Source organism: Micropterus dolomieu, linkage group LG15 (assembly GCF_021292245.1).
Source record: "Micropterus dolomieu isolate WLL.071019.BEF.003 ecotype Adirondacks linkage group LG15, ASM2129224v1, whole genome shotgun sequence".
NCBI classification, from domain to species: Eukaryota; Metazoa; Chordata; class Actinopteri; order Centrarchiformes; family Centrarchidae; genus Micropterus; species Micropterus dolomieu.
This window is the reverse complement of record NC_060164.1, coordinates 19,755,962-19,783,611: the sequence shown is the minus strand read 5'-3', so window position 1 is coordinate 19,783,611 and position 27,650 is coordinate 19,755,962. Positions and strand designations below refer to the sequence as shown.

Genomic DNA, 27,650 nt, shown 5'->3' with positions numbered 1-27,650 from the left:
AGCGAGGACCATGGAGAGCTCAGGCAACGGCTCAGACGCGGATTACCGGAGCCAGCTCCCCGTGTTCTACAGCAACAGCAGCTTCTGTCCAAACTTCACCGACGGCAACAACACCACGAGCTTCGCGGAGGCGCGATGCGACGGGGATCGCAGATTGACCGGCAGCCTGGAAGACGACGCAAACCCCGTTATCATAGCGATTGTCATCACAGCTCTCTACTCCATAGTGTGCGTGGTGGGGCTGGTTGGAAACGTGCTGGTTATGTACATCATCGTCAGGTAAGAAAAAAAAAGTAGTACTCAGAAAAACACGTGAGGATGGTGTTTTCTCAGCTGTGTTGCGCAAGATTATGCTTAATTCTTTTATAAAATGACTGTAAGTGAGAAAGGACTCTACGGCAACCTGTTGCTGTATTTACCATATAGCACATAAAAGTGGTGTGTGTGTGTGTGTGTGTGTGTGTTTATGAGGCCGAGTGAGACCATGTGAATGCGGTGTTGACAGCGCTCCCAGCTGAGCTGCCGTTCGTGCGTAAAATGCCTCCAACCTCGCAAGTTGCTCCAGCGCGCAAAGAGCGAGCCAGGGAGATGGGGAGGGAAAGCTCCTTTTTTATACAGCAACAGCCAATATTTATAAGAACTGAGGAATACTGTATGTTGTAAATATGTAAAGGCGCACATACACTGTGTGTCTCTTTCCTCCACAATACCACTAAAGTGCAAACTCGCTCTATGATGATGCGGCACTTAAAACTAGGCACCATGAACCCTGTCCTATGATGTTGTTTTCCCATTTTGTGTAAATTGGAGGAGAGGCTTTAAATAGCTTTGGAAATACAAACTACATGTTCTTTCGCTGCTTCACCTTTTTAAATCCAGGCCACTTTCATGCCAAATCAGCTGGCTCAGCTAACATGGCAACATCTCACTAATTGATATTTAAAACTTTCAAACAAATGTCACACTCTCAAGCCCTCATCACAATTATCTTAAATTACCTGTCACAAGGAGTGAAAGGATAATAATACATGAGGAGTGGTACACAAATGAAACATTTGAAGGTCATTTTCTATAGAATAGGTGAGACTTCTGATCTGTCAGGTCACACTGTTTTTTTTTTTTTTTTTTTTTTTTTTAACTTACAGACCAATTAAATACTCTTTCAGTGAGAAATAACACAATAACACAAACCTCACACAAGATGGATATTTTCCATTTTCATCCACTGATACCGACATTAACAAAATGTGCACTAATTGAAGGAATTAATATAAGTACACTTTTGTGTTAACACAAGACATAATTCCATTAAAATCACACATTGTACTACATCAGCCCACTGAGTTGGATTTCACTGTGAGAAGGAGGATTTCACTGGTAGCCTTTAAATACACATTAAAATCTGACATTTCTCTTAAAGGCTCCACGGCTGTTGCCACGGCATTTAAGATGAGGCTCCCTCAGGTAACAGAAGTCTCTATAGATTGGTGAAGCAGCAAGAGAGGTGGGGGAGGAAAACGACATAAGAGGTGAGAGATGAACTTGGAAAAGAGTTGGACATGAGTGGAGGGTTGAGAGAAGAAAAAATAGTTGCGAAGGTTGAGGAAGATGGAGATAAAGGAAAGGAGGTCCACTCTCATTTTGGCACTTTGTGATTACCCACTTGAATGGTCTGACAGAATCAGTGAAGAGTGGGGGATTCACTGTGCTTAACTTGTCAGGCATGCGCTTAAATGGCTTTGAAATTGAAATGACTTTATTAGAGAAACTATGTGAAAAGCAGAGGGTACTTTGTTTACTATATACTATATTTTTAATTTCCATCTCTATTACTACTATAATATAATATAGCCTTACTTTGTTAGACCTACGGTCCCCCTCACATCCCCACTGTTTCCAGGGCAGATGCAGCATCCAGCGAATGCTCATTTGCCAGACTGCACACATCATCCCCTTCAGTCTGAGTGCTTCCCCAAATAGTTCTGTTTTGCTGAAGAATACACACATTTTTTTCCAGGATGTTTTCTGCATCTATGCAAGATGTTTTCTCCCCCAAATTACTTACGACAGATTTGCCCCCAAGCCAGGGATGGAAGTACCTGAATATTTTACTCAAGTAGAAGTAGACTTGTGTACAAAAAGTAAGTACAAAAGTAAAAGTCTGTTGCTGCATGTGCTACATTTGTGTGTGTGTGTGTGTGTGTGTGTGTGTGTGTGTGTGGGGGGGGGGGGGGGGGGGGGGGGGGGGGTGATGATGAACTATTGAATTGAGGAACAACTTTAGGCTACAAAAAAATGTCAATGTAGACAGACGATATCAATTTATATAGCACACTTAAAACAACCAAGGTTGAACAGGGTGCTTTATAAGGTTAAAGTACAACAATAAAACATTACAGTACCCTGTACATCATAGACTATATGATATATAATCATAATAAATTTACCTGGGAACATAACATTCTTAATTCAAAGGTAATGTCAAAGAAAAGAGATGTGTTTTTAACAATGATTTCAAGTCTTTGAGAGTCAGGGCTTTTCTGATATTGAATGACAGGTTGTTCCACAGGTTGGGACAGCTACACCAAACGCTCGATCACCTCTGGTTCCTAGTGGAACAGCATCACGCAGCATGAGCCCTTATGTTCAAATAAACAATAAATTTCATAGACATTTAGACCCTGCGCAAACAACTGATAATCAACTATGGATATATTATGCCTTCAGAATTATCAGAATTAACCAGAAAGGGAGACAAAAGTCAATAAAATTAACCAGAAATGACGACAGCAAATAAAAAGTTTGATTATTGTGGGAGTGTTTGATTTGAGTTTATTAGCATGCTCACTGGGTGGTGCATTAAATCAGTGACTGATTTAGGCATTTTTTTTTTACCTCTGCCGAGATAATGCAAATCATAACTATAACCCTTAATGACATCATCCTCAACTGAGTGTGGAGTGTTACCTCTCTGGAGCACAATACTTGAGATTTAAAAAAAATACTAAAGTACAAGTAAAATGATTATTTTTACAAATACACACAAAAAACCACCTTTGTTACGGTAACGAGGCACTTTCTGGCACTTCCATAGCAACAAAATGAAGTGCAACACTTTTTGGAATATTAGGAATGCACCAGCTTCACTTCAATGACGGGATCTGTGTCTGCAGCTGTCTGGCAGGGGTACAGGAGGTGATGTATGAGTTGGTATAGCAGCTTACATTATGTATTCTAAACTAGTTTGTCTACAAAGCAGATGATAGATTCGAAGGGCATTACTTGAGCTTTAGCTCTCACTTCCTTGGCTGTTTCATGGAAAAACATTTCGGACAACACACCCGTCCTTTGGCTTCTCTCGATGGCAATGAAACGGGCATCAGCCCTGACATTAACACAACAAGTAGTGTGTGTGTGTGTGTGTGTCTCTGTGTGTGTGTGTGTGTGTGTGTGTGTGTGTGTGCAGGCATGCATGGTTTTGAGCGTGTTTGTGACCAAGGAAAGTTTTGTGGATTTCAACAACTTTTTGAGCTTGACTAATGAGACTTTAAGGCAACTGGGAGGAAAGTAAAGGATGTGCCTCATTCCTCTGAGAACCACAATCCTTCAGGATCATTAACATTCATCTACCTCTTTGTCTTTCTCTCTATCTCCACCTGTCTTTTGGTCTGTCGGCAGATTGGGAGTGAGTAGCCATTTAGCTAATGACACTGGATATTTACATGTAAATGGAAATGTAGTCTTGAACTCCCCGTCCCCACTTTACAGTCATGGCCTTGAATGCAATTTTGCTAGATTAAATAGAGACAGCAGTGGATGAGAGATGTTTTTCCTCTTACTGTCTGAGTAATGATAACCTTAAAGCCATAAAACATTTCTCTCTCACTCTTTATCTCCCTGTCCTTTAGTCATCTCTCTGTCTGCCCCTTCTCTCTTCGATCCACACTTAGATCCGCAAACAAACACATCCACAGATCTGCACGCTCAATCGGAAAAATCAATTGCGGTTGAACAGAAACCACTGGGTTCCTAAAGGAATACGCCGCCAGTGCAGAGTGCTTCCTGTTACCATGGTAACAGTGGGAGGCATTTTGAGTGTGGTGAGTGGAAAATGACTCCCCAGACCCCTGCCGCCATCCCCCATCCAGCTAAACGAGCAGCTGTACCTAGTTGGTCACATTCAGCAGCCAAAGTGTTTCTAAAACTTTGGCTGCTTTAGTTTAAAAGTATTTTGAACATTTGCACCTGCTGACGTGGACACACTAAACTGCTTTTACTTTGCACTGAATGTACAACAAATGTGTATTATTCTTCACATAAGGCAACATTTCTAAGGAACGTCTAAACATCTGTGTCCCTGCTGTTTATGTGAGAGTTTGAACCCTGTCACATGAAATATGATGTTATGATGAGAGTCAGCACAATCTGGTTCACAAGACTAATGTCATAGATCCTCGCTAATGTTTCTCTCTAATGGGTTTCTCGTAGCTCCCCGCTGCCTGACATGAAACATTGTCTCTGCAGTCTTTCGAAGTCCAGGTTCGTGCTCAGCAACAAAGCCTTTCAAAACATCACTTCTAGTGCTTGTATTTTAAGCAATCCAAAAAGGGACAATTGTTTCTGGTCTAACAATTGTGACATACCCATATGTACAATGAAAAGTTACTGCTTGCAGTGATTGTTTAACCTGTCTATACTGGACACTTTCCTAAAGCGATTTCGATGTACATGAGTGGGGACAAAATCACTTCTTCTGAAGTTCAGCTGAAGTAATAATGAGGCATCTTATTTAGAAAAATCAAGTGGGAGACTCTTTTTAGTATCAAATTCTCTTGAGCTGTGGCTCAGAAAGTATGCACCAGTGCTTGATGTAAGCTGGTATTCACCGGTACCTAGACTTTTTCTTGTGCACTCTTTTCTACCCTCTCCATATTAGCTTCTCTGGGCGATTCATAATGGCTTGAATAAACTGCATTACCCAGGGGGCACTATGTTATGCTCACCTGTTCCCATTCTCACCTGCCTGCTTTTCTCTGTTGGCAGCTACTCTAAGCAACATTAAAACTTACAAATCCTTGCTCCAAAAGGGCACACAGAGTCAGATGATGGTCCAACAGAGCTTTGAAAGGAAATTCTACCCAACAGGTGTGTGACACACTAAAAGTAAAGATAATGCATCCTGAGATTTTGCCAGGGAATACAAGAAACTAAGGGCAACCTTACCAGGGTGCCTTTTGTTGAAAGGTAATGTTGTCGATGCACCCGTCTGGCATTTTATTTTTTTCTACTTCAAGCACTGGGAAGCGCAAAGATGGAAATCCACTATAGGCAGTAACTTAAGAAAACCACTTGATTTGTCAAACTCAGAATACAGACACTTCATAAAGCTTCAGCTGAGCTTCACAGTGATTTTTTAGACTGAACACAGACTGTGGATTTTGTCCCACATCACTTATATTGAAATTGCTTTAGGAAGGGATTTATTTAAGGCCAGAATGGACATGATGAATGATTACAGCAAACAATAGGCTAATCCTTTCAATGTACATACAGGTATGGCAGTATTGTTTCAAGATAGACTTGAAAAATGTGGTACTGCAACTACAATTAACAGGTGAATTGTGGGGATGAAAGAGAATGGCATCCCCCTTATTAACACAAATTAGTCACTGGTTATGAATAGTACTTTTTTGCCATGATAAAAAGCATATACAGCCCTGGGATTCACAGACGTTTTAAAATCCTCTCTTTGATGACACAGACTTGTGAATAGATCCTAGTTCCTTTAAAAGTGTAGATACCTTTCATGAAAATCCTCATGTGTGATTGGTGTGAGTTCATGCTCATGTGGCTGTTAATACTATAGTGGGATAAGTCACAGCAGTAGTATCTAGTATATGGATTTTTCCAGGTATACAAAGAGATGTGAGGGTAAACCGACTGAAACAACAGCAGACGTTCGTGCCTCCCGCAGCCCTGAATCATTTAGTTGCATTCCACTGCCTGTGTTTGTAAGTAGTTCACAGTACTCGGCACATCCTTCTCTGACCTATTCACAGCCTGTAAACACTTGAGACCTGGCACTCTGACCTCAGTTTTGTAGCAGCTGGACAACGCTGAACATGTGGCCATTGTGTACTAAAACCTTGATTGCTGTTAACCAATGACAAGCGGACAGCTCAATAATTGCCACTCGCCTGTGGATTTAATGCTGCAATTACTTTGTTTGCTTTGGAGTACTGACAAACTCGCCTGGCAAAAAATGAGTCAAGACGAATGTGTTCAACCTGCGCCACCCAACAACAATATAATCAGCTGTTAATAAAGATGAACTGTTTTGACTCATGTGTTTCACCCCAAAAATTTGCCTGAATTTAAATGATCGTTATTATAATCAGCATGGAAGAGTTCAACAGCTCCGTGACAGATTCAGAGAGGGGGGAATTCTGCATGCTGCTCTTTCTAAATCTGTGTATCTGCACACAGCAGGATGGTACAGAGTCTAATTTCTTGTTAGGGAGACAATTATGAGTAGAGAGCACAGAGAGGTACTTAGGCTCTCCTTCCTCCGTTTGTGTGTGTGTGTGTGTGAGTGTTTGTGTAAGTAATGAGCTTCTTAACTTCACCGGACACTGCTGGAGAATTAGAGCACTGTTGTGTCTCGACTTGACAGGAGGTGTTGTGTTAAACTCAGCAAAAAGACAAAAGACAGAAAGAAATTGGACAAAGACAGAAAATGAAAGAGAAGGAAGATCACTCATTCACCACCAGTCACATGACGGTTGTTAAGCCTTTGAAAATTTGACAGACCTTGCCAGTGGAGACCAAAGACATCACAGGGGACATAAAGATGTTTATTTTTTCGAGGAATGTAGCGATTGTTATTGTTATGCACTGGGAGAGAGAGAGTGTGAAGGAACGATGATTAATTAAAGAGGAGGGAACAAAAGACAGATTTTGTCTGTTTGTCTACTTGATGATTGATGGGAGCTCTCGGCTCTTTTGTCCATCTATCAATTACAAAGTGACTCACTCACTTACCCCGCTTCTGCTCCTTATACTCAATGACAGGTACTGTTAAATATGTCTTCCTTCATCAAGGCTGGCATTTCAAAGCACCAGAGGGTATCGCAGATTTGTTCAAATTCAATTTGACGATTCTGTTACACCCCCCCCCCCCCCCCCCCCCCACACACACACACACACACACACACAACTTGCCGTGAGAAAACAAAAGAAACCAAAGGGGTCAACTGATGAAGTCATTTAAAGTAAAACTCTGCCGAACTGTTTCTCTGCCGTGTGCAACAGTTGCTTTTTAATGTGGATGTAAGTTCAGGGGCCGACGGCACAGAGAGGCCCTTTGTAGAAGATACTTAGTACATTAACAATAGTGTTCCTAGGCAACAAGCTGATAAACTCTTTTTGAGATTCCTGTTTTCCATTACCAGTGTCATCAAGGATCTGGATTTGGCCCTAAATTGGTATTTCTTTTTGTTATATTTCCTGAGATGGAAAGCCATTACAGGAGTGAATCACAATGAAGTGGGCAGCGATTGTCAAACCCATGAGCAGAACACTATACAGTGTTGGTTGAGTACATGTGGTGTGTGCGATTTAGGGCATTGTGATTTAGATAATCCATTTTAGAGGCTATTTGAACTGCAAGCTAAATTCAAGCAACTATCAACTAGGCCAAGTTTGGATTGATGTGGTTTTCATTCAAGGGTCTTATTTATAGAGTTATTCTTTCTTCTAATTCCTACAAATAATTACCAAAACATCAACACCTCACACAATAGCCTGAAGTAATGTTTTAGCACTGCAACAATTTCAGCCACAGTTGTTTTAGCCTGTTAAATACAAATTACACACGTTTCACATTACTGGTGTCCAGTTTTTAAAGATTTTTTGATCAATTTGTTCCTTGGTTTAAATTCATTTCACGACAATATGACACTCAACTTTCAGGGACATGAAACTTGATACTGGTAATCTGTCACATCTGCTATACTCAAGGTTGAGATAAAACATGTGTGCTACAAAAACAGCAAATTACAAAACATCCCACAACACAAAGACTGAAGGCCACAATTAATATGACAGAGTGATGATTGCTCTGAGAATCACTTACTGTATATGCTACAGAACATATGAACACAAATACCCAGGGACGGATGGCCAATAGAGGACGATACGGCATCGCCCTCCTTTAAAAATAATAATACATTTCATTTGTTATAATTTTTATTATCATCATCTGTATTTTTAAAATAGAATTTATTAAATTATACAGATTTTCAAGACAGTTTGTCTTGCCTCTGAATATCGAAGCTGCAGCGTTCCGCAGAGTACCTCATACACTTTCTTGTTAAGGTAGTTTTTTTAAACTGAAAGCACTGTAATGCAATCTCTACACGTGTTTTTGTCATATGTAACCTGGCGCATTCACATGCTCCTTGGATAGTCCCATTACCCAAGGTTGGAAGTCGTTCTTTGGGACAGCACTATTTGTGCCAGCGGTCACAGTCAAGATCAGCATGACTCAAGAGGAGAAACTCGATCGTGTCATTAAGAGAAATACCGCTCAGTCATCATAGTAATAGTTACATATAAAGTGTTAAAATTGTGCCGGGCAGCTTTGAACACAATGAGACAAAATGAAATCTGTACAAATTACTGAAGGATGTTTTTCAGCTGACTGGAATTCTCCAATAATGATTATGAAAAAAGAAAACCCTCTCAAATGTCTTGGATCAGATTGGCTAAATTCGTTACAGTGGGTAGTAGTTAGTGTTAATAGTTTGCTGCCACACTACCTGCGTAAAAAGATTGCAGCACTTTTTGGTACAGAAATGCCTTCCTTTTGTTATTTTTGTCATTCTAAAATTGTACTCAACCTCAGAAATTAATAAAACACAACTACTCAGTTGAATGATAATTATGAAATGCAGCAAATACGTCAATTCTTATGTAACTGTTTATGTGTGCATTTACATGCGTGTTTCTGTGTGTAATTCTTCAAAATGTGTGTTGGGTTGTGAATGCATCACTTTGAGCCTCTGAGCGTCGACCCTCAACTTGTAGAGCAGCACATCTGTCACAACAGTGTCTGTTCATCTCTGTTCGTCTCTGTCTGACATCCTGAAACACACTCAGCCGAGCAGTTTGTCTCTCTCACTTTTGAATGTGGAACTAACTTTTCTATTATTTATTTATTTGCCAGTTTGTGTGTGTGTGTGTGTGTGTGTGTGTGTGTTTTACACATGTTTCTCGGTATGCGAGTCATAGCTCAGGGAATATGTGTTGTAAAGCTGAATCCAGGTTGTTTCAGTCCATTTCAAAGTGACAGGCATACTGATCCAAACACACACACACACACACACACGCACACACACACACACACACAAACACACACACACGCACGCACACACACACACACACACACACACACACACACACACACACACACACAAATGTCATACACATGAATGTATAAAATGTTCTTTGCAAATAGACACTTCTTTTTATCAGTTATTAGTTTTATCAGTGCTTTTAGGAAAGCAAAAGACAGAATGTAACAGAGAGGAGGAACTTATGCACAGCTCACTTTGCTTACTCATGCGAGAGCTAATGCAGCCAGTGCAACATGTTGCCACTTTCTTGATCCTAACATGCACTTTGCCTGTCATGTTAGTATTTCTGGCTGAGAGGATAATAATTAATAACAACGGCCTCCTATTTTTGGTCCAGGTTTGCTTGGCTATACAGCCCACAGTGATAAAGTTATCAACCATTAAATGCTGTCTTTCGCTCTTTTTAACACACAAAAACATCAGGGAAGGAATGCTTTTATCACCCATTGAGAGTTTCTGTGACAACACACAGTGTATAATGAAGTGGCCGGCTCAGATGTGAAAGTGCCGTTCAAAGCCAGAAGTCTCTTTGCATGTTTGTGCTTCATTATGTGCTTTTATGCCTTGCTTTATTTATTTCTCTTTTCATTCAAAGAGCCACTAATGTTTACGTTTTCCTGTCGACCTACCTGAACCTTCACTGGAAGTAACAAGGGTACAGATGGAGAGCGGCCAAGTGAAAATATGCAGCAGGAGAGCTTTGAGAAGTTTCTTTGGATGTTTTGATTAATTTTCCTGACACATTTTTCTTATTATGATCATCTGTCTCCCCACATAAAGCTGCAATAAGTTATTCATTAGGACTGTCCCCGACTAAGAATTTACATAGCCGAATCAGAATCGTCAGGTCCTGCATATAGTCGAATGATAGTCGAATCATGTGTGTTTTTGTGCGCGGCGATTTCGAGCAGGGGGGGCATGACACATGGTGGCTCCGGTTTAATCTTGAGAAGCTGGAGAGCTGCAGTCTCTATTCATTCAACTTACACTGTAAATTTTCAGCTAAACTGAGGCTTTTTGAAGACCCTTTTCTCTCGCTCTCACCTGTCATTCACCGGTCTTGTGTGAGTTTTGCGTGCATGCCGTGCTGCCTCGGTTCCTCGCGGGTCTATTTCAAGTTGCTGGGTTTAAAAACGATAAAATATTCTTTGTGTGGTTCATCAACGCTGATAAATTATCTGAAGGTCCCGCGAGGTGCGGACAACTCAGCACAACACCAGTGAAGCTGGGGCTCAGTCTCTTCAGCATGTGTTCATCTTCCGCCACCACACACACGCTACGGCTACACATGCGCACTGACGACCCAGAGTTAGGGTTACAATTTTGGATTTATTTACGCACTTTTAAAAACAATTATTGAAAGTTTTATTCTTTTTACATGTTTATTTACAGCATTAAACGTTGAAATGTATATTATAATAGGCTGTATATTAACTTATTGGGAGAAAACTGGTAGTTCTATGTAAAATCAGACGTTGAGCACCCCCATATCGCCAAAATGGCACAACCCTTGTTTCACTGCGAAGCTTCGACTGTGAGATTGACAGTCGAATCAGGCTCCGCCCATCGAAGCATCGAATCTTCGACTATTGGGGGTCAGCCCTACTATTCATAGCTATTTAATATCGTTTATGAATGTGTTATGCTAACATGCTAGCAACTGCCATCTTATTAACTTACCCATGGGCATCTCTTTACAGTGTACCTCCTGTCTACCTGTGGAATGTAGTAGTAATAGGACCCACATGCAGAAGCCAGAGGCAGAGCTAGTGCAGTTCAGTCATTTTATTTACACAAAATCTTACGGGAGAGGCAGTCCAAAACAGGCAAACAAATCCAACAAGGAGTCTGGGTTCCAGGAAACAGGCTTGAAGGTAATTGCATGAAACATCCAAGCAACATTGGATGGAGTGGAAAAGGGCAGGCCTGACATGGGAGAGTGGAAACAGGTAAGCAGAGAAGCTCATGTCCAAAGAGCGAACACTCTCTGATGATGAAATTAACGTCACATGGACCCTAGTGGACTTTGGTGACTACACCCAACAACACCCACTACTGATCTTGGCTGTAGTCAGAGGTGAAAGATGCCTTAATCAGAGAGGGTAGCAGAGAGGCTGCTTTTTAGTTAGTTAATTAGACTAGTTTCTGGTTCTGGACTAGTTTAATAAAAAGCCAGATGAAGAGAGAGCACACAAGCTGAAAGCACGAGTGAACGAGAGAGAGAACAAGAGAACATGCCCGGTCTCTTTGTACCTCAAAAGTTTGACTTAATTCACCAGTTTAATTTGGCTCTTTATTGTTTTGCACTGGATTGGTATACAGTGTTTACTCCAGTACTGTTTACTGTTACAATTTGGTTTTGTCAGTCCTGAACACCCAAAGATGAAAGCTGCAAATATGGGTATTTATTCTAGCGAGCCTTTCATATAACTGTATCATCTGATTCAGTGTTGATTTAAAGAAAACATTGCTTAAATGCATCTTTATTATGAGCTACTTTCTCTGTCATTTCAATGGATTACTATTCAAGTATTCGTCTTTTGTTGCTTCAAGCATTCCCCGAGCATTTTAGTGTGTGTTATTCATTATAATACATTTAAAACATCTCTAAGAGCTCTCAAACATCTCTGACCGCTGACTGAGTGTGGGTCAAGAGTGCCAGATTCATTTCAGAATGGTGTGTATGTGTAGTGGTAGATAGACCAAAGACTTCACATGAACAAGTAGCCTACCAGTTTATATAACAAAGCCAGCTGAGCTTGCATTGTAGTATGGAGTTCCACAAAAAGTGCTCTAAGGCTATACTGGAATCTACTTCCCCTGCAGCATATTAACCAGTGGTGCCTGTCTAACGACTTCCATTTACTGAAATGATATCAAAGAGATTTTTTTTTTAAAACAGTAATTGGGGCTTACTACAGTTATTGCCACAAGGGAAATATGGTTTGCAAACACTAATAAAGCATGAATTATCCACTGTCAGAAAAGAGGAAAGTAGCTTATTTATTGTCTCTAATGGCTAATGCCTCCTGATTTATTTGTTGGCCCAAGACTGGGACATGAGATAAATGTGCGTTATTATGATTGTGTCTTATTTTATGTTCCATGATCATGCTGTTAATTTTAGAATATATTCATTCCTTTTTGTGATCACATTAAAGTCAACTTGAACAATCCTCTTGAGAGCCAAATTTAAAAGAGGAATCCACCAAAAACTACAGTAGCTCTGAAAAGTGTGTAGCTTGCTTCTTCACAACGAAGGGCAGCTGTAGTCAGCTTGGATTCCCGGCAGAAACAATAGATACCAAAAGCGACTCAGATTCATGACAAAAAACCCACAGAAGTATCAAAATGTCTGTCTTTTCAAACCATTTCTCAGCCATCTCACAGACTCTAACCTCTTCTCTACATCCTCAATTCCTTTCTTCGCGTCTTAGTCCCTCCCACCAAGCGAAGGAGATGAGAGGAGACACGAGGAGAGGGGACTCAAGGCATTTACCCAAAGGAGACATGATTTTAAAGCAACGTCAATTAAATATGACATGTGGCACAGCTGCATCATCTGTCCACTGTCGTGCCTCTTTTATATGTCACTGGTGCCAAAAAGACTTCGTGAAGGACACCTTTGCTCATAGCTCCAATGGCAAGACTTTTAGGAAATGAGACATCCCTCAAGAAGTCTTTCATGCCCTCTTATTGGCTATGAGTTATTTATTGCAGCTGATCAGACTGATCTCATACATCACAACATCCCTGTGTGAAGACAGATAACAGATTAAACTTAAGTGTATTACTATTAAGTTTTATATTTGATTTGTTATCTGATTCACCATCTAAATAAAAATCAAGTGTTCATTGTAGGACTGAACAACAAAATTACCACAAACAACTTTAACTTATTAGAAAGCTTTTTCTCTTCATGGCCTGTTATTTCCCCCATTAATTTTTGTTATAGATAAAATTAAAGTCAGAGAGTGTCGGAGAGTCTGTCTGTCAGCAGGAAAGACTTTTTACATAATTTATGGTCATTTCCATTCAGTCACGTGTGAGGCTGATAAGTGTCAGCTTTGATGTAAGTTACATCATTTAAATTTCCCCTGAAAGACTTCTGATGTTCAAAAGAGACCATGATTATATTCTGGGTTATTCAATAATGAATTCACAACCAGAATATCAATAATTACAGATGCAAACAATGAATAAATAATTTAAACACATTGTGCCAGTAGAAATGACTCCTGTGCCTCTGAACAGAACACTGTACACAGTACAAATACAGTTTTTTAACAGCTACAGAGAGAAAACACGCTGCTTTCGTGGTGACAATGTGAGCCTTTATTTGTATTAGCACGTATGCAGGCACAAACTCCATCAAAGGTCTCTACAGCTGTTAGAGCTGACTGGCAGCTGATCCAGCTGTGATCAGCTGCCAGCGTTATCAGGAACAGACTTTGCTTCGTGTGACGCTTCAGAGGAAAGGACGTCTCATTTCTCTAAAAACATATTTCCTCGTTTCTCCTCTTCTTCGCATGGTTTCCTTGATGCAAGGAAAAGACGCAAGAGAAACAGATGCAATTAAGACACCTGAGATGTACCCATAGAGAGATGAGAAGAACGTTCTGACTCTAGCCGATCCCTCTTGTCCTGCAGTAACCCCTTTCCCTCCAGTCCTTCACCTGACCTTCCTCACCCGCCTGTTTCCTCTCGCTGCTCAAAGTTGCCATGTACTCTGTACTTTTGCTTTCAAGCCACCGGTCCCTGAACCTGCCTGCCAACCAGCACCTGTCATTTCCTCTCAGGGTGAATGAGGTCATTGTTGAGTAATGTTGCAAATCAATGAGCATGTCCGACGTATGGCAATATTGGATTTTATGTGATGTAATTTGATTTGTCAGGTATATAATTAGCCAAATAAGTCAATAATTATATTCCAGTCTTGCAATTTTGTCCATACAACTTGTCAATAGATTCTTATATCATACTCATTATATAATCAGTATAATCATGATACTGCATTATGAATCGATATCTTGATATTAAATTCCATTTACTAAGATGGCAAATTTTTTCCCTATCACACACACCTAACATAAAAACTATATACAGTATACAGTAGTACAATAACTGCTTGCCACAGCAACACATGCCCAGCAGTCAGACATGCACCCGGTCAAACCCTGTGCACCCTAATCCATCAAGCTCCTCACAGTGTGCATGGACAGTGTTATTGGTCGGAGCCAGAGGCATACAGATGTCTGTTCACAGGACTTAATAGTTTATCTGCACCCAGCAGCAGCCCATGAATCACACACAAGGCTACACATATGCTGGCCAGCTCCGCTGGCTGATGATGAACTATGTTTAGTTTGCTGTGTAACAAGAGCCATGAAAATGAATAAGCTTCTGTTTCAAACTGTTGACCACAAGTGTGTAGGGTTCATCTTGACATTTGTTGAAATATGGTGACAAGACTGTTGATTCACTACAGGCTTGCTCCAAATATAGACTAACAAAGCTGATTCTGGTGGTAATAGGGTAGCTTTAATTGTTATCGGTCTCTTTATATCTGTTAGCATTCCAAAATTATCAATTTGACATTAAACGTCACACCAGGCAACAAAAAGCCAGAGGAAATGTTTACTTGAGACTAGTTTACAATGAGCAGGACATTAGATGTAAACTATAATAAATCCTAATCCAATTTTATTTTTTATAAACCCTTAAATTAATAGCCTCTGTTTCGTTTTTCTCAATCACTTTTATTACTGTGCCGTTAACAAAACTGAATTAGGTTTATGTTTATCTATCAAGCTTTAACGTTCTCCTTTAGGAGCTGTGGCCCCTGAATTATACAAGAGTAGATGTAATATTCACTGGTTGATGTTTAACCTATTAGAAAGCATCAGCTTTAAAATAACACAGCACAATGTACATGCTAGGCGTATTTTGTAGTTTGTAGATGTTACCATGTGTTTGGGCACAAACAGTTTTTCTTGTTGCTGCCTCATTAAATCTGATTTCATTAAATCTGATCTTTTATCAACAAAGAAACATTAAAGCCAAGGAATGTCACAACAAGTGTTCACTTTCAGAGATGTTTCAGCATCATTATATTCTCATTATGTCATTATTATCATGCCTGCCATCAGATTTATTCTGCTTGGTCACTTTTGTTGCCATGGTGAAGCAAGATCCTCAAATGTGAAAACAGACCGTTATCAACTAATTAACATTCAGGCACATTTGAACGGCTCCAATGGACCATATTCATGAACCGAGGACATGCTGTGTGGGCAGAATGCCTTTTCTCTCCTGCCTAGTCGACCCACGTGTGTTCACGTCAGTCATCGTCTCTGTGTTTCTTTAAACAACAAGGAAATAAGGCTCGGACAGAAGTACAGTCCCCTCCAAAAGTATTGTAACGGTAAGGCAAATTCCTTTGTTTCTGTTGTTCACTGTAGACATTTTGGTTTAAGGACAAAACATTAGTATGATACAAGAGTTCAGAATTTCAGCTCTCATTTCCTGGTATTCACATCTAGATGTGTTAAACAACTCAGGACATATCACCGTTTGTACTAGACTACAGCATTCTTAGGTGAGCAAAAGTAATGGAACAAATAATCTTAAAGTAAATAACTTTACCCTTGCTTGCAATAACTGCCTCAAGCCTGCAACCAATCAACATCACCAAACTGTTGCATTCTTCATTTGTGATGCTATTCCAGGTTTTTACCGCAGTTTCTTTCAGTTCTTGTTTGTTTTGGGGTGTTTCTCCCTTCAGTCTCCTCTTAAGGAGGTAAAATGCATGCTCTATTGGGTTAAGGTCAGGTGATTGACTTGGCAAGTCTAAAACCTTCCACTTTTTTCCCCCAATGACGTCCTTTGTTTTGTTGGCAGCGTGCTTTGCGTCATTGCACATGATAAACGTACCCCGATTAGTTTCAATGCATTTCTCCAGAAATTGGCAGACAAAATGTTTCTGTACACTTCTGAATTCATTCTGCTGCTACCATCATCAGTTACATCATCAATAAATATTAATGAGCCTGTTCCTGAAGCAGCAATTCACGCCCAAGCCATGACATTACCTCCACCATTCTTCACAGATGAGCTTGTGCTTCGGATCATAAGCACTTCCTTTCTTTCTCCACACTTTGGCCTTTCCATCACTTTGGTGGAGATTAATCTCGGTATCATCAGTCCATAAGATGTTCAAGGACTTCTGCAGCTCATCTCTGTACTTCTTTGCAAATTTCAATCTGGCCTTCCGATTCCTCCTACTGATCGGTGGTTTGCATCTTGTGGTGTGGCCTCTTATATTTCTGCTCTCTGAGTCTTCTTCAAACAGTGGATTGTGATACCTTCACCCTGCACTGTGGAGGTCATTGGTGACTGGTCATTGGTCACTTACTGATGTTTTGGGGATTTTCTTCACAGCTCTCACGATATTTCTGTCATCAACTACTGTTGTTTTCCTTGGCCGACCTGTTCGACGTCTGTTGCTCAGTACACCAGTAGTTTCTTTCTTTTTCAGGACATTCCAAATTGTTGTGCTTGCTATGCCCAAAGTTTGTCCTCCTTAACAGGAAATGCAGTCTTTATAGGTTTGAACCAAGGATGAAAATTTAGACTAGTCATGCAGAGCTATTTAATGTTTGGACAATCAACCTTAAAGGCAACACCTGGGCAACAAGAAACAGTCAGTCACATGTTCCAATAGTTTTGCTCACTTGAAAAATTGGTGGGTTCAAACAAACGGTGGTATGTCCTGAGTTGTTTAACACATCACAACCCAAATGTCTTGAGTAAACAACAAAAACAAAGGAATTTGCCTTACCGTTCCAATACTTTTGGAGGGGACTGTAAATGGGCCAGTGTTCATCCGTTGTTATTAAACAGCAAGACATTGCATGCAACATTTATTGGCAACAGTGGAGAGTTTTGGGGTCTGATTGTGAATATACAGCAAATATGTGAATCATGTTTAAGAGGTCTGTTCACTTATATGATCACAATTCAAACTGTAAGAAATATCCCTTGTCATAAACAGTCAACTGTATGAAATATGAAGACACATCCATGCTGTCAACATTTAAAAGTTTTGTCCAAATTTTGTAGTTGCCACGCCAGCAGCATGGCTCTAGAGATAGCAGTTTTGGTTGGTCGGTCGGTTCATCACTTGGGTCCACTCTGAAAAAAACAGCTGGAAAATCAGTTGGATGGATTGTCATGAAATCTTACAGACTTCCATGGTTACCATACATTGACTTTGGTGATCCCTTGACTTTTTATCTAGTGCCCCTCGTTTTCCAGAAAACAACACACATACACACACACACACACACACACACACACACACACACACACACACAGCCATGCAGTCCAATATTCAGATATTCAGGGTATTCAGATTTCCAATTATGTATTATACATGTTCTTGCAGCTAAAAGTGCAAGATCAATATATTTCTTCTGGAACGTATGCTAAGGGACCTGCTTTTGCCAAGTAGACACAGGCAAGATTAAATTGGAATAGCAAAGTGATAACACACAGGTCCAAAAGGGTTGTAACACAACACCACAACATATTTAAAAAATTGCCCTTCTGCTTTTTATAGTGCTCACATGAAACACACATCTCAGAGATGAATCTCTGGAGCTTTTTCCAGTGTGTAAGATATTTTATGTATAGTTTTGAGTTGAGAGAATTTATGTACATTAAATTTTAGAAGCAGCTATGAGTTTCCCAAAGAAAAAGTACCACTTCTCCTTTTTCCCATTTTTCCCACCGTTCCACCAAGTTTCTATATAACTTGTAGATGCCATGTAGCTTGTTATTAAGTATAATCTCCATTTTAGATGGTTTGGGTGTAGCAGACTTGAGTGGTCACTTCTCTAATTCAATTATAATTGCAAGTCACTGTATCACCATTCATTTTTCATTCTGATCAACATTACGAAGGCCCAAAACAGTAAAAGAATTCTCATTCAAAAGAATAATGACCAGTTAAATGGCTGTTTCTGTGTTTCTATATTACATTTTCAGCAACAGATGAGGCTTATTAGAGAGCTGGGCTAGAGGTTATTGTTATTTTCCTTTCAATAGTCATTCTGCAGAATAGGGGTAAAACCAAAGTATTTTATCTTAATAACAATTTTGCCAAAATGGCCACATTGTGATCTGTATTTGTGCATATTAAAGCAACCAATTCTCAACTGCCCTACCCATTAAAGTGCATTTGTATTTAAATGTATTCAAATGGGGAAAGTCCCACTGTTTTACTGACAGAGTTGTCTATCAAATGATTTTTGATGGATGTTTGAATAATGCATCCCTGTGAGGACAGCCTGTGAGATTAGGCCAAAGTTTCTCCCTCTTTCGACTGAGAGCACGTGTGATGAGTTTGTGAATCAGCTTCTTGTCAGAATCATCTAAGGGATCATTTACTGCTGTTATCAAATCTGTTTTTTCTCATTTAAGGAGAAATGAAGACAGATGAGGAACAGGAGGAAGGAGAAGGCCTCTCAATCCCCCAGTTGGGAACCACAGCTAATAGGTTGATGGAAGGCTATGAATTATACATGATTTCACAGAAAAGCCTGTTTTGGATGATTTTAAGGTCCATTACTGCACATCTATCTGCCGCCTCTGTGCTTCAGTGATCCAGGGAAAGACCGAGACAAAGTAGTTTAGAGGCAGATTGAACAATTTCTCTTGTCGAGTGTTGTTTATTCACAGACACAGCATGATGAAGATTTACTCTTTGCAGATTGCTGTAAACATTTGTATTTGTGGTCAGTTTAATGACATAATAAGACAGTTCTTATCTTCTGTTTATGTAGAATGAACTGAGTTTACTTCTCAGAGTTTTCTCCCAAAATGAAAAACCGTCTGTGGGAGATCTGTATCCTCTTTATGAATGATACTTATCAAATGATTGCTGCTGGCATGGGAATTAATTTTACACTTTATAAAGTAATAATGTGTTGGATTTCCTCACTAAATATCCATTTTGTAACTCTATGTTGTCAATTACTATAACAATAGTCATTCAAGCTATGCACAGCTTATAAATTGTTTTGATGAAATGCCTGCTGGGATAGCTCTTTTCCTGGAAACATCTTCTTCCTGCCTCCTAGAAATTACTTTTATGTACTGCTTATTTGCAACAGCAAATATGTTTTTATTGAAATGTAATGCATGAAAACATTTATAATATTAACTGACAATGGCGAAGGACATAGAAGTAAACGTTTTGGTGGATGGTAATTTAATATATCATAATTGTAGTTATATAGTTTTAGTTATATAGTTTGTCTGAGGAATAGATTTTTCAATGTGCCTTTGCCTTTCCTGTGTTGCATTACCTGCTGCTAAATTGTTTGACGTTGCCATCACACAGCAGCAGCAGCAGTGTTCTCACAACTTACCACTTGAAAGCCAAGCACATCATGTACTTGACTTCCCGTATCCCACAAGCTCATGATATTCCTTTTGAAGGCAGCATATGTCAACCATCCTGGTGATCCAGTCCAACACGTTCTCATCTTAGGGGGTCAATTACCAACGCTTTCAGAAAGCTTGACCAAGTGTAGTTATTTGACACAAAAGGTATCCTTCAGCATATGTATGAAGTGCCACAGTTTGCTAGTGAATAAATTGGTGGGGGTCATGCGCAGCAACACAAAGTAGGCTAACCCTAAGCCATTTTGGTAATAGCTACGCTGACGACTTAGAGGAAAAGAGTGGGTCACCCTATGTTCCACTTGGCTTGGGTCAACAGACAAAATACACCTCAGAGTTTTTGCTTATTGACTTAACTGACCTCTGACCTGCAAGGAAATGAATATGACCCAATTTTGAGCAACATGCTTGGTTTTTGCACAAAATGTATTGTTGGAAAAGATCTATGTGATTGTGTACAAGTCCCTTTTAACTTGTTAATTCTTATCATAAAATACATCAGGTTCCATAAATCTAAATGATAAAGCGTTCAAAGAAATCTTGCTATATTAGATAATCAAAATATATTGACAATACATTGGTGATTAGTGTGACAAAACCTCATGGGCAAATAATGAATTAAAGCTGAAAACCTATTAATAAAACATATTAAGTTAATTTGGACAAGATGAGGCCATTAACCCCCATGCAGCAGGCACGCATAAGCCTCAGACATACAACACTCATAAGCCTCAGACATACAACACTCATAAGCCTCAGACATACAACACTCAGGAGGAACATAAGGTATCATCTGTAGCCATCTTAACAGCGGCCTCAAAGTCAATAAGGGGTTGTTGGAAATTACTTCCAGCTCCAGCACACTACTCGGTGTATGGTGACAGCTTTTACTTCATCTCGAGGTGTCTCGTCGGTCCCCGTGCAAATAAAGCCTGAAATAACAAACATACTAAGCTGTCAGTGTTAAAAGTTAATCAGAATTTAATGAACTAACTGTCATTTCTGGTTGTTAAGAGGATTTGGGATTATTGAGGAAAGTGCTAGAACAATACAGAAATAAATTACCTTGCAGGTAGAATGACAGTTTGGGTTTAATAAACTAAAGGCCAGGGGGTGTAATGTATCATTTTCTCTTTGTGTATCCAGATTAATTCAAAAACATTACAGCAGGGATGCATATAAGTAGCCTTTACATGGGATAGTGAAGCAACAGTACAATCATTTTTAATTTGAAAATTAAATAGTACATTTTGGGACGCTTATTCGCTTTCTGGCAGAAAGTTAGATCAGAAGATTGATACCACACTCAGATCTGTCCGTTAAATTTAAGGTTACAGTCAGAAGCACCTCTAAAGCTCTCTAATATGTAATGTCATTGTTGTTTCTTCTGTATAAACAGTGTAAAAACAATTAGCTGTTTTAAGAGGGTTATGTTATAGACTATTTCTTGGCCAGAACCAGTAACTTCCTGAAGTCTCTGCTGTTTTGGTCATTTTTCCACTTTGGTTATTGAAAACACATGAGATATAGCGTGCCAATAAATGAGCTTAAGAGGTGCCAGAAGGTAGATTTTGTTACCATTTGAAAGAGCCAGGATATTTGTTTCTTTTCGTTTGAAGCCTAAGCTAAACTAAGCTAACAAGCTGCTGGTTGTAGCTTCATATTTAATGGACAGATAGAGTGGTGTCAGTCTTCTCATCTGACATTCACCTGAAGAAAAAAAAAATCTGAACATCTTAATTGCAAAATTAATAAATAAAAGCCTTTCCCTGAATTTAATTCCTGGATCCCTTCATTATTTGGGTTGATTAGCACTTTACTGTGTAATGCCACTCTGTGGAGCTCTATATTAGCTTGCAGGCATATTTACCTCATTGGGGGACCCGGCAGTAGAAATCCTCCTCACATTTAACTTTATGAAAAACAAAAGCAGCTTGATTAAAATGCCATCCTTCACTCTGTCTTGTCAGATGTTCAGATGTCGTCTCGGGCTGCAGGCTGTGGCTGAACTTTTAACTTCATTTTAATCCATGAATACATGTCTACAACATTTTCACTACATTTTTCTCAGGACCACTGGATGCTACCTAGAAATGTGTGTTGATCTTAAGAATGTTATGATTATGATTGGTGTTTCGTAGTTGTTTCATTTGGGTCTTTGGTCTATGGGCTGGAAATCATGTCAGATCTTTTTGACGTGATCCAGCTTTGCCCTCATCTCACTGCAATGTGGATAGCAAAAGCTAAACATAGTATATTTTTTTGCTGACAAGACCTCTAAACAGTTGAGCCATTTCAATTGTCTGTGTTTCATCCTCTCTGCTAATGGATCCATGCTCTTCTGTTTCCTATAAACATTTCACTGTTCTCTATACTCTTTGAACTACTCTCTTCTTTGCCCATTTTTCCACCCTATAGAGTTGGAAAGGACTTTTGTAGTATACCATTAAAGGGGCTTTCCTTGAAATGCTTTGATCACCCGTCATTCAGAAAATTTCTAAAAATGTCTTGTGATTTTGTTGTTCCTTCATGTTTCAAATTTGCTATAGGAAGCTGTGCCAAAGAATAAATTGTAAACACAATATGTTGGGATATGAATGAAATACACAAAACAGCATTTCATCAAACATTGGTGCAAATAAATATTAATGTGCACAATATGAGCTGTAAACAGCCTAAGCAAAGTCATTTCTTTGTCATGTCTTTAAAACCTTAAGGACTCTGGAGCTTTACTCTTGTGGACATCTTTTAGCCATTACAACTGATTAAACTGCTATTACAAAATGAGCTGGTAGCTGATGCAAGGGACCTGAATTAGCTTATGCAGCACCTTCTATGATTGCAACTTACCTGGAGTAACAGAGGAACACTTTTGGCTGTGCAATAGTTTTCTCTCTGTGTTTAGGTGAAAAAAAGGTTTTCCTAGGGTAATATAAGTTCCTTGCAATTGTGAAACAGGTGGATGTTGTGATGTCCTAATTGTGTTCCTTTTTATTCCTACACAGAGACACAAAATAACTATGGAGACACAAAAAAACTACAATAAGACACAAAATAACTACAAAGACACGTGAAAAAAGACTACACAGAGACAGAAAATTTAGACAAGATGAGGCCATTAACCCCCAAGAGACACCAAAGACTACAAAGGGACACAAAAAGGCTGCAAATAGATATAGAATAACTACAAAGAGACTTCAAATAGTCTGTGTCTGAACTACTGTACATAGCATCCACATCATCTGTAATCAGTCAAGGGGTCTTAAGAGTGTTGGGGGGCTTTTTATATGTCTGTGCCCAGGGGCCCGTTGTCTCATAATAAATCAATGCTTTCTGTGCAGATACACTAAAATGAAGACGGCCACCAACATCTACATCTTCAACCTTGCGCTGGCCGACGCCTTGGTCACCAGCACGTTACCATTCCAGAGCGTCAATTACCTGATGGGTACCTGGCCGTTTGGGGATGTGCTGTGCAAGATGGTGATGTCCATCGACTATTACAACATGTTCACCTCCATCTTTACGCTCACCACCATGAGCATCGATCGCTACGTTGCTGTGTGCCACCCAGTCAAAGCACTGGACTTCAGGACACCGCACAATGCCAAGATAGTCAACGTCTGTAACTGGATTCTGTCCTCAGCCATCGGGCTACCTGTCATGTTCATGGCTTCCACTGCTGTCACTCGTAAGCATGCGCACACACTTGCAGTTATTCAAATAAACATTCAGAATGTGATGCATAATGGGACATTTTTATGCTTTGGGAGAACCACAAAAAATAAAGCATAGATCTCCTGAAAATATCCTTGAAGATAATCACAAAAATTTTCGACAAACATTTTTATCCAACAGAAAATAACTGAACAGAGAAAATGACTACCACCAACATAGTTCAGTAGCAACTGAACTTGGAAGCACAAAAGAGCCAGAAAACCTATTCAGTTCATACTCTGCAGTCCAGCTTTTAAGAGGAATTATGTTCTCCAGCAGGCTCTATAAAAAGAGACACGCCAGAACAGTTGTTTAGGTTGTTCTGTGTAATTGCACAAAATAACTATTTAATATGCCTGGATGGTGACTAATATGTGTCTGCATAATCAAGGCGCTATCTGCAAATACAGGCTTCTCTGACAGGATTTCTTTTTGTAATTGCACTGGTAATGGAGAGAAAACTGCGACTGAAATTGCTGAAGTGTAATGGAGGAGATACAGTAATGAAAAACTCCACTAAATGTAGTTTTCAGTGAAGAGACTGTAAAAGATAGATATATTAGATTTACCCGTAAATAATATTATTATACTTGTATAGCATTGCATTTGGCTGCATTGTGTACAACCAGATTAAACGAACACTTTTAGAGGAAGGAAGCACAGCTGTTTAAAAAGGGTTAGACAAGATAAGAGGATAAAAATCGCTTGTGCGCAATTCACCTGTGAATACATGAACATACAGTATACGTGTGCATGTGTGTCTTCTCACCCTGCACAGCCTCCAGCATTGTTGACTGCAAGCTGATTTTCCCGCAACCCTTCTGGTACTGGGAAACCCTGCTGAAGATCTGCGTGTTCATTTTTGCCTTCATCATGCCTGTCCTGATCATCACCGTCTGCTACGGCCTCATGATTCTGCGGCTTAAGAGTGTGCGCATGCTGTCCGGCTCCCAGGTTAAGAAAAATAAAAACATTTCTTAGTGGGATATTTTCTAAATGTTGCACCAAATGCTTTTAATAAGATGCAAATGTTAATTTTAGAATGCAAGCATTAGTGAGCATTTAGTGAAATTTGAAAGACTTGGGTCAGCCAACTACACGGCCAATGCTATTTCCTGAACAACTAATTGTATATTTTTTTTTTCAGAGTAATGAAGCAAAATAAAAAGGCTGCACAGAGCATGCATGCAAATATGGTGCACTCACTGCTCCCCAGAGTGCAAATCTACTTCAGCCTGAGGTTTTGATTAATTGCATTTGAAGGTGAAATGACCCAACAACAATAATTTAACACTCAGTACTTGAGAAAATTTACCAAACACCGGCTGCAAAACATGTGCATATTCTAATGAGGATGTATTTATCCTACACATCCACCAATGTGTCCCAGAGCAAGAACTTAACGCCTAGTTGCTCCAGAGGGCTGGGACCCCTGACATATATAGATATTGTAAGTTGCTTTGGATAAAAGTGTTAGCTAAATAAGTAAATGTAAATGGTAATGTATTTACATGTGATACAAAGTGAATATCAAATTGGCAGTCAATGTGATTTGATACTCTCTCTTCATTTCCATCAACTTTTTGCTCTGCCTATTGATTCTCTCCCCCTTTACCTCTCCTCTTACCCCCTCTCTAACCATCTTCCATCCATACATTCTCTTAATTCATTGGTGCTTTTCCCCACCTTCTCCACCTGCCTCTCTTATCCTCCACTCTCCTCTGTCCTTCCTCCATCATTATTATTTTCTACAACACTCATCTTGTACTCCCACTTATCTCCAATGCTAAACCTTCCAACACTCACTCACACACAGGAGAAGGACAGGAACCTGCGACGGATCACCCGCATGGTCCTGGTGGTGGTTGCTGTCTTCATCGTATGCTGGACGCCTATCCACATCTTTGTAATCATCACTGCTCTGATCAATATCCCCAGCTCCACCCTTCAGACTATCACCTGGCACTTCTGCATCGCCCTAGGCTACACCAACAGGTACACACCCAGCAGTTGCTTTGATAAAGCCTGACAAATAAATCCATTCTTGTAAACAACAAAATATGTATCTCAAAGAAGATTTATCAATGAAATGTAACAGGTTGGTTAGTACTATTTTAGGTGGAAAGACTGTTAAGTGTAGATAACAGGATGCTTATAAGAAAACTTGTGTTTATGGTGCTGACTTTTTGATATGATATATATGTATCCTGACTGTGTGCAGCAGTCAGGATACATATAACTTAGATTGACTATAGTTTCCACACACCCCTCATTATACAGCGTTCAAAGGGGAAAGTGAAGTTGTTAAGTGTATGGGGAATCTTATTTTCTAGTGTTAAACTGAACTTTTTGCCTCCTGCAGTAGTCTGAACCCGGTTCTTTATGGCTACCTGGATGAGAACTTCAAGCGTTGCTTCCGTGAGTTCTGCACCCCAAGTCCCTCTGTGTTGGAGATGCAGAACTCGTCCCGCACCGGAGCCACTAGCCGCAAGCTCCCACAGCGCGAACACCACAGTGCAAACACAGGAGAAAGGTCCAATCAACAGGTACAAATTGTCTGTGTTAATACATACTAGTAAATGTATCTGCTTAAAGGAGTAGTTCAACATTTTGGTAAATATGCTTATTTGCTTTCTTCAAAACCTTAGATGAGAAGAATGATAGTGTCTGTGCCAAATCCGTACCACCTGCCAGATCCGTTCTGCACATGTGCAAAAGTGGTTCGCTCAGTCCAAGAAGGTTACCACAAATCTGCCTATTCAAAATGATCCAACTAAATCTTTCAAATCAAGATAACAAAATGTTTTTTAATCACTGGAGATTAAACTATTCACTATGATGTAATAGGAATATATTTAAGATATGAAAAACCTTATTCCATCCATCCATCGTCAACCGCTTATCCTGCGTACAAGGTCGCGGGGGGCTGGAGCCAATCGGGCAAAAGGCAGGGTACACCCCGGACAGGTCGCCAATCCATCGCAGGGCCACACATAGACAAACAACCAGTCAGCTCACACTCACACCTAAGGACAATTTAGGATCACCAATCAACCTAGGCTGCATGTCTTTGGACGGTGGGAGGAAGCCGGAGTGGAGAGCATGCAAATTCCACACAGAAAGGCCGGGGCAACCGGGGTTTGAACCCACAACCTCTGTGAGGCGACAGTGCTAACCACTGTACCACCATGCCGCCCTAAAAAACCGTATTCAACAGTACATTTTAATTTCTAATAATGACAACAATCTAACAAAGTAGCAACACGAAGGAGGCTAACCCCAGCGGCTAGCACATTGGCCATGCACAGCTGTAGGGTTAGCCGCTCAACATAGTTAGGCTAAGGGTAAGGGGCTTTGGGAAGCTGTCAACGCCTTTTATACTAACATAGCTAGCTACCTAGCTAGCTACTAGTGCTTCCAGTCTAGACAGGGTGACTCATACAAACGCACCTGGCCGTTTGGGGAAGAGGGGTATCAGTCTTCTCATCTAACTCTTGGCAAGAAAGCTAATAAATGTTAACATTCATGCAAGGGTATGAATATACTGTATACAAATAAAATAAAATAATCATACTTCCTCCTCTCCCAATTAATCTCTCTGCAGGTATGACTAGCCTTGGAGGGGTCGTCGGTGGACTCTCGCTGTGGCGGCATTGCCAACGACGATCTCAACTCGGAGGTCACGCAGGTCACCACAGGGCTCTGACCACACAAACTTACCCAAAAACAATCCAGTGACCTTACTGAGACTCAATAACACAGACAATATTGATGATGTGTTGCAAGCTTAACTGCAGCGCTGCATCAGGTCAGCCCTTTCAGTCTAACTATTACGAACTGCATGTGCTTACTCTTACTGCAGCCGACACAGTAATGGGACAGGTTACACTAAACAGAAAATCAGGCATCATTACAATACCATAGCCCCCAAAGTGAAGTTGTTGCACTAAATTGTGCATTAACCATTACAGCTTAAAAAAATTATCTAGTTTTCGCTACTATTGTTATTACTTTGACAATTTAGACTACACAGACTGAATAAGTGCAGTA

The 27,650-nt window shown here is 40.0% G+C and overlaps 1 protein-coding gene across 1 annotated transcript; it reads left to right on the top strand.

Annotated features, from left to right (window-relative positions):
- On the top strand, positions 1 to 27,650 carry oprm1 (opioid receptor, mu 1). The gene is made up of 6 exons (XM_046070788.1): positions 1 to 279; positions 23,225 to 23,574; positions 24,379 to 24,554; positions 25,417 to 25,595; positions 25,963 to 26,146; positions 27,205 to 27,650. Exons 1-6 carry the CDS (start codon positions 11 to 13, stop codon positions 27,208 to 27,210), a joined length of 1,164 nt encoding a protein of 387 aa, XP_045926744.1. The 5' UTR covers positions 1 to 10; the 3' UTR covers positions 27,211 to 27,650.

Excerpts from the sequence above, each read along its gene's own strand:
- oprm1 (XM_046070788.1), top strand. The coding sequence starts at position 11 with ATGGAGAGCTCAGGCAACGGCTCAGACGCGGATTACCGGAGCCAGCTC. Across the intron at positions 23,575-24,378 it reads GGCTTCCACTGCTGTCACTC|CCTCCAGCATTGTTGACTGC; the intron begins GTAAGCATGCGC and ends CACCCTGCACAG. Across the intron at positions 25,596-25,962 it reads GCCCTAGGCTACACCAACAG|TAGTCTGAACCCGGTTCTTT; the intron begins GTACACACCCAG and ends TGCCTCCTGCAG.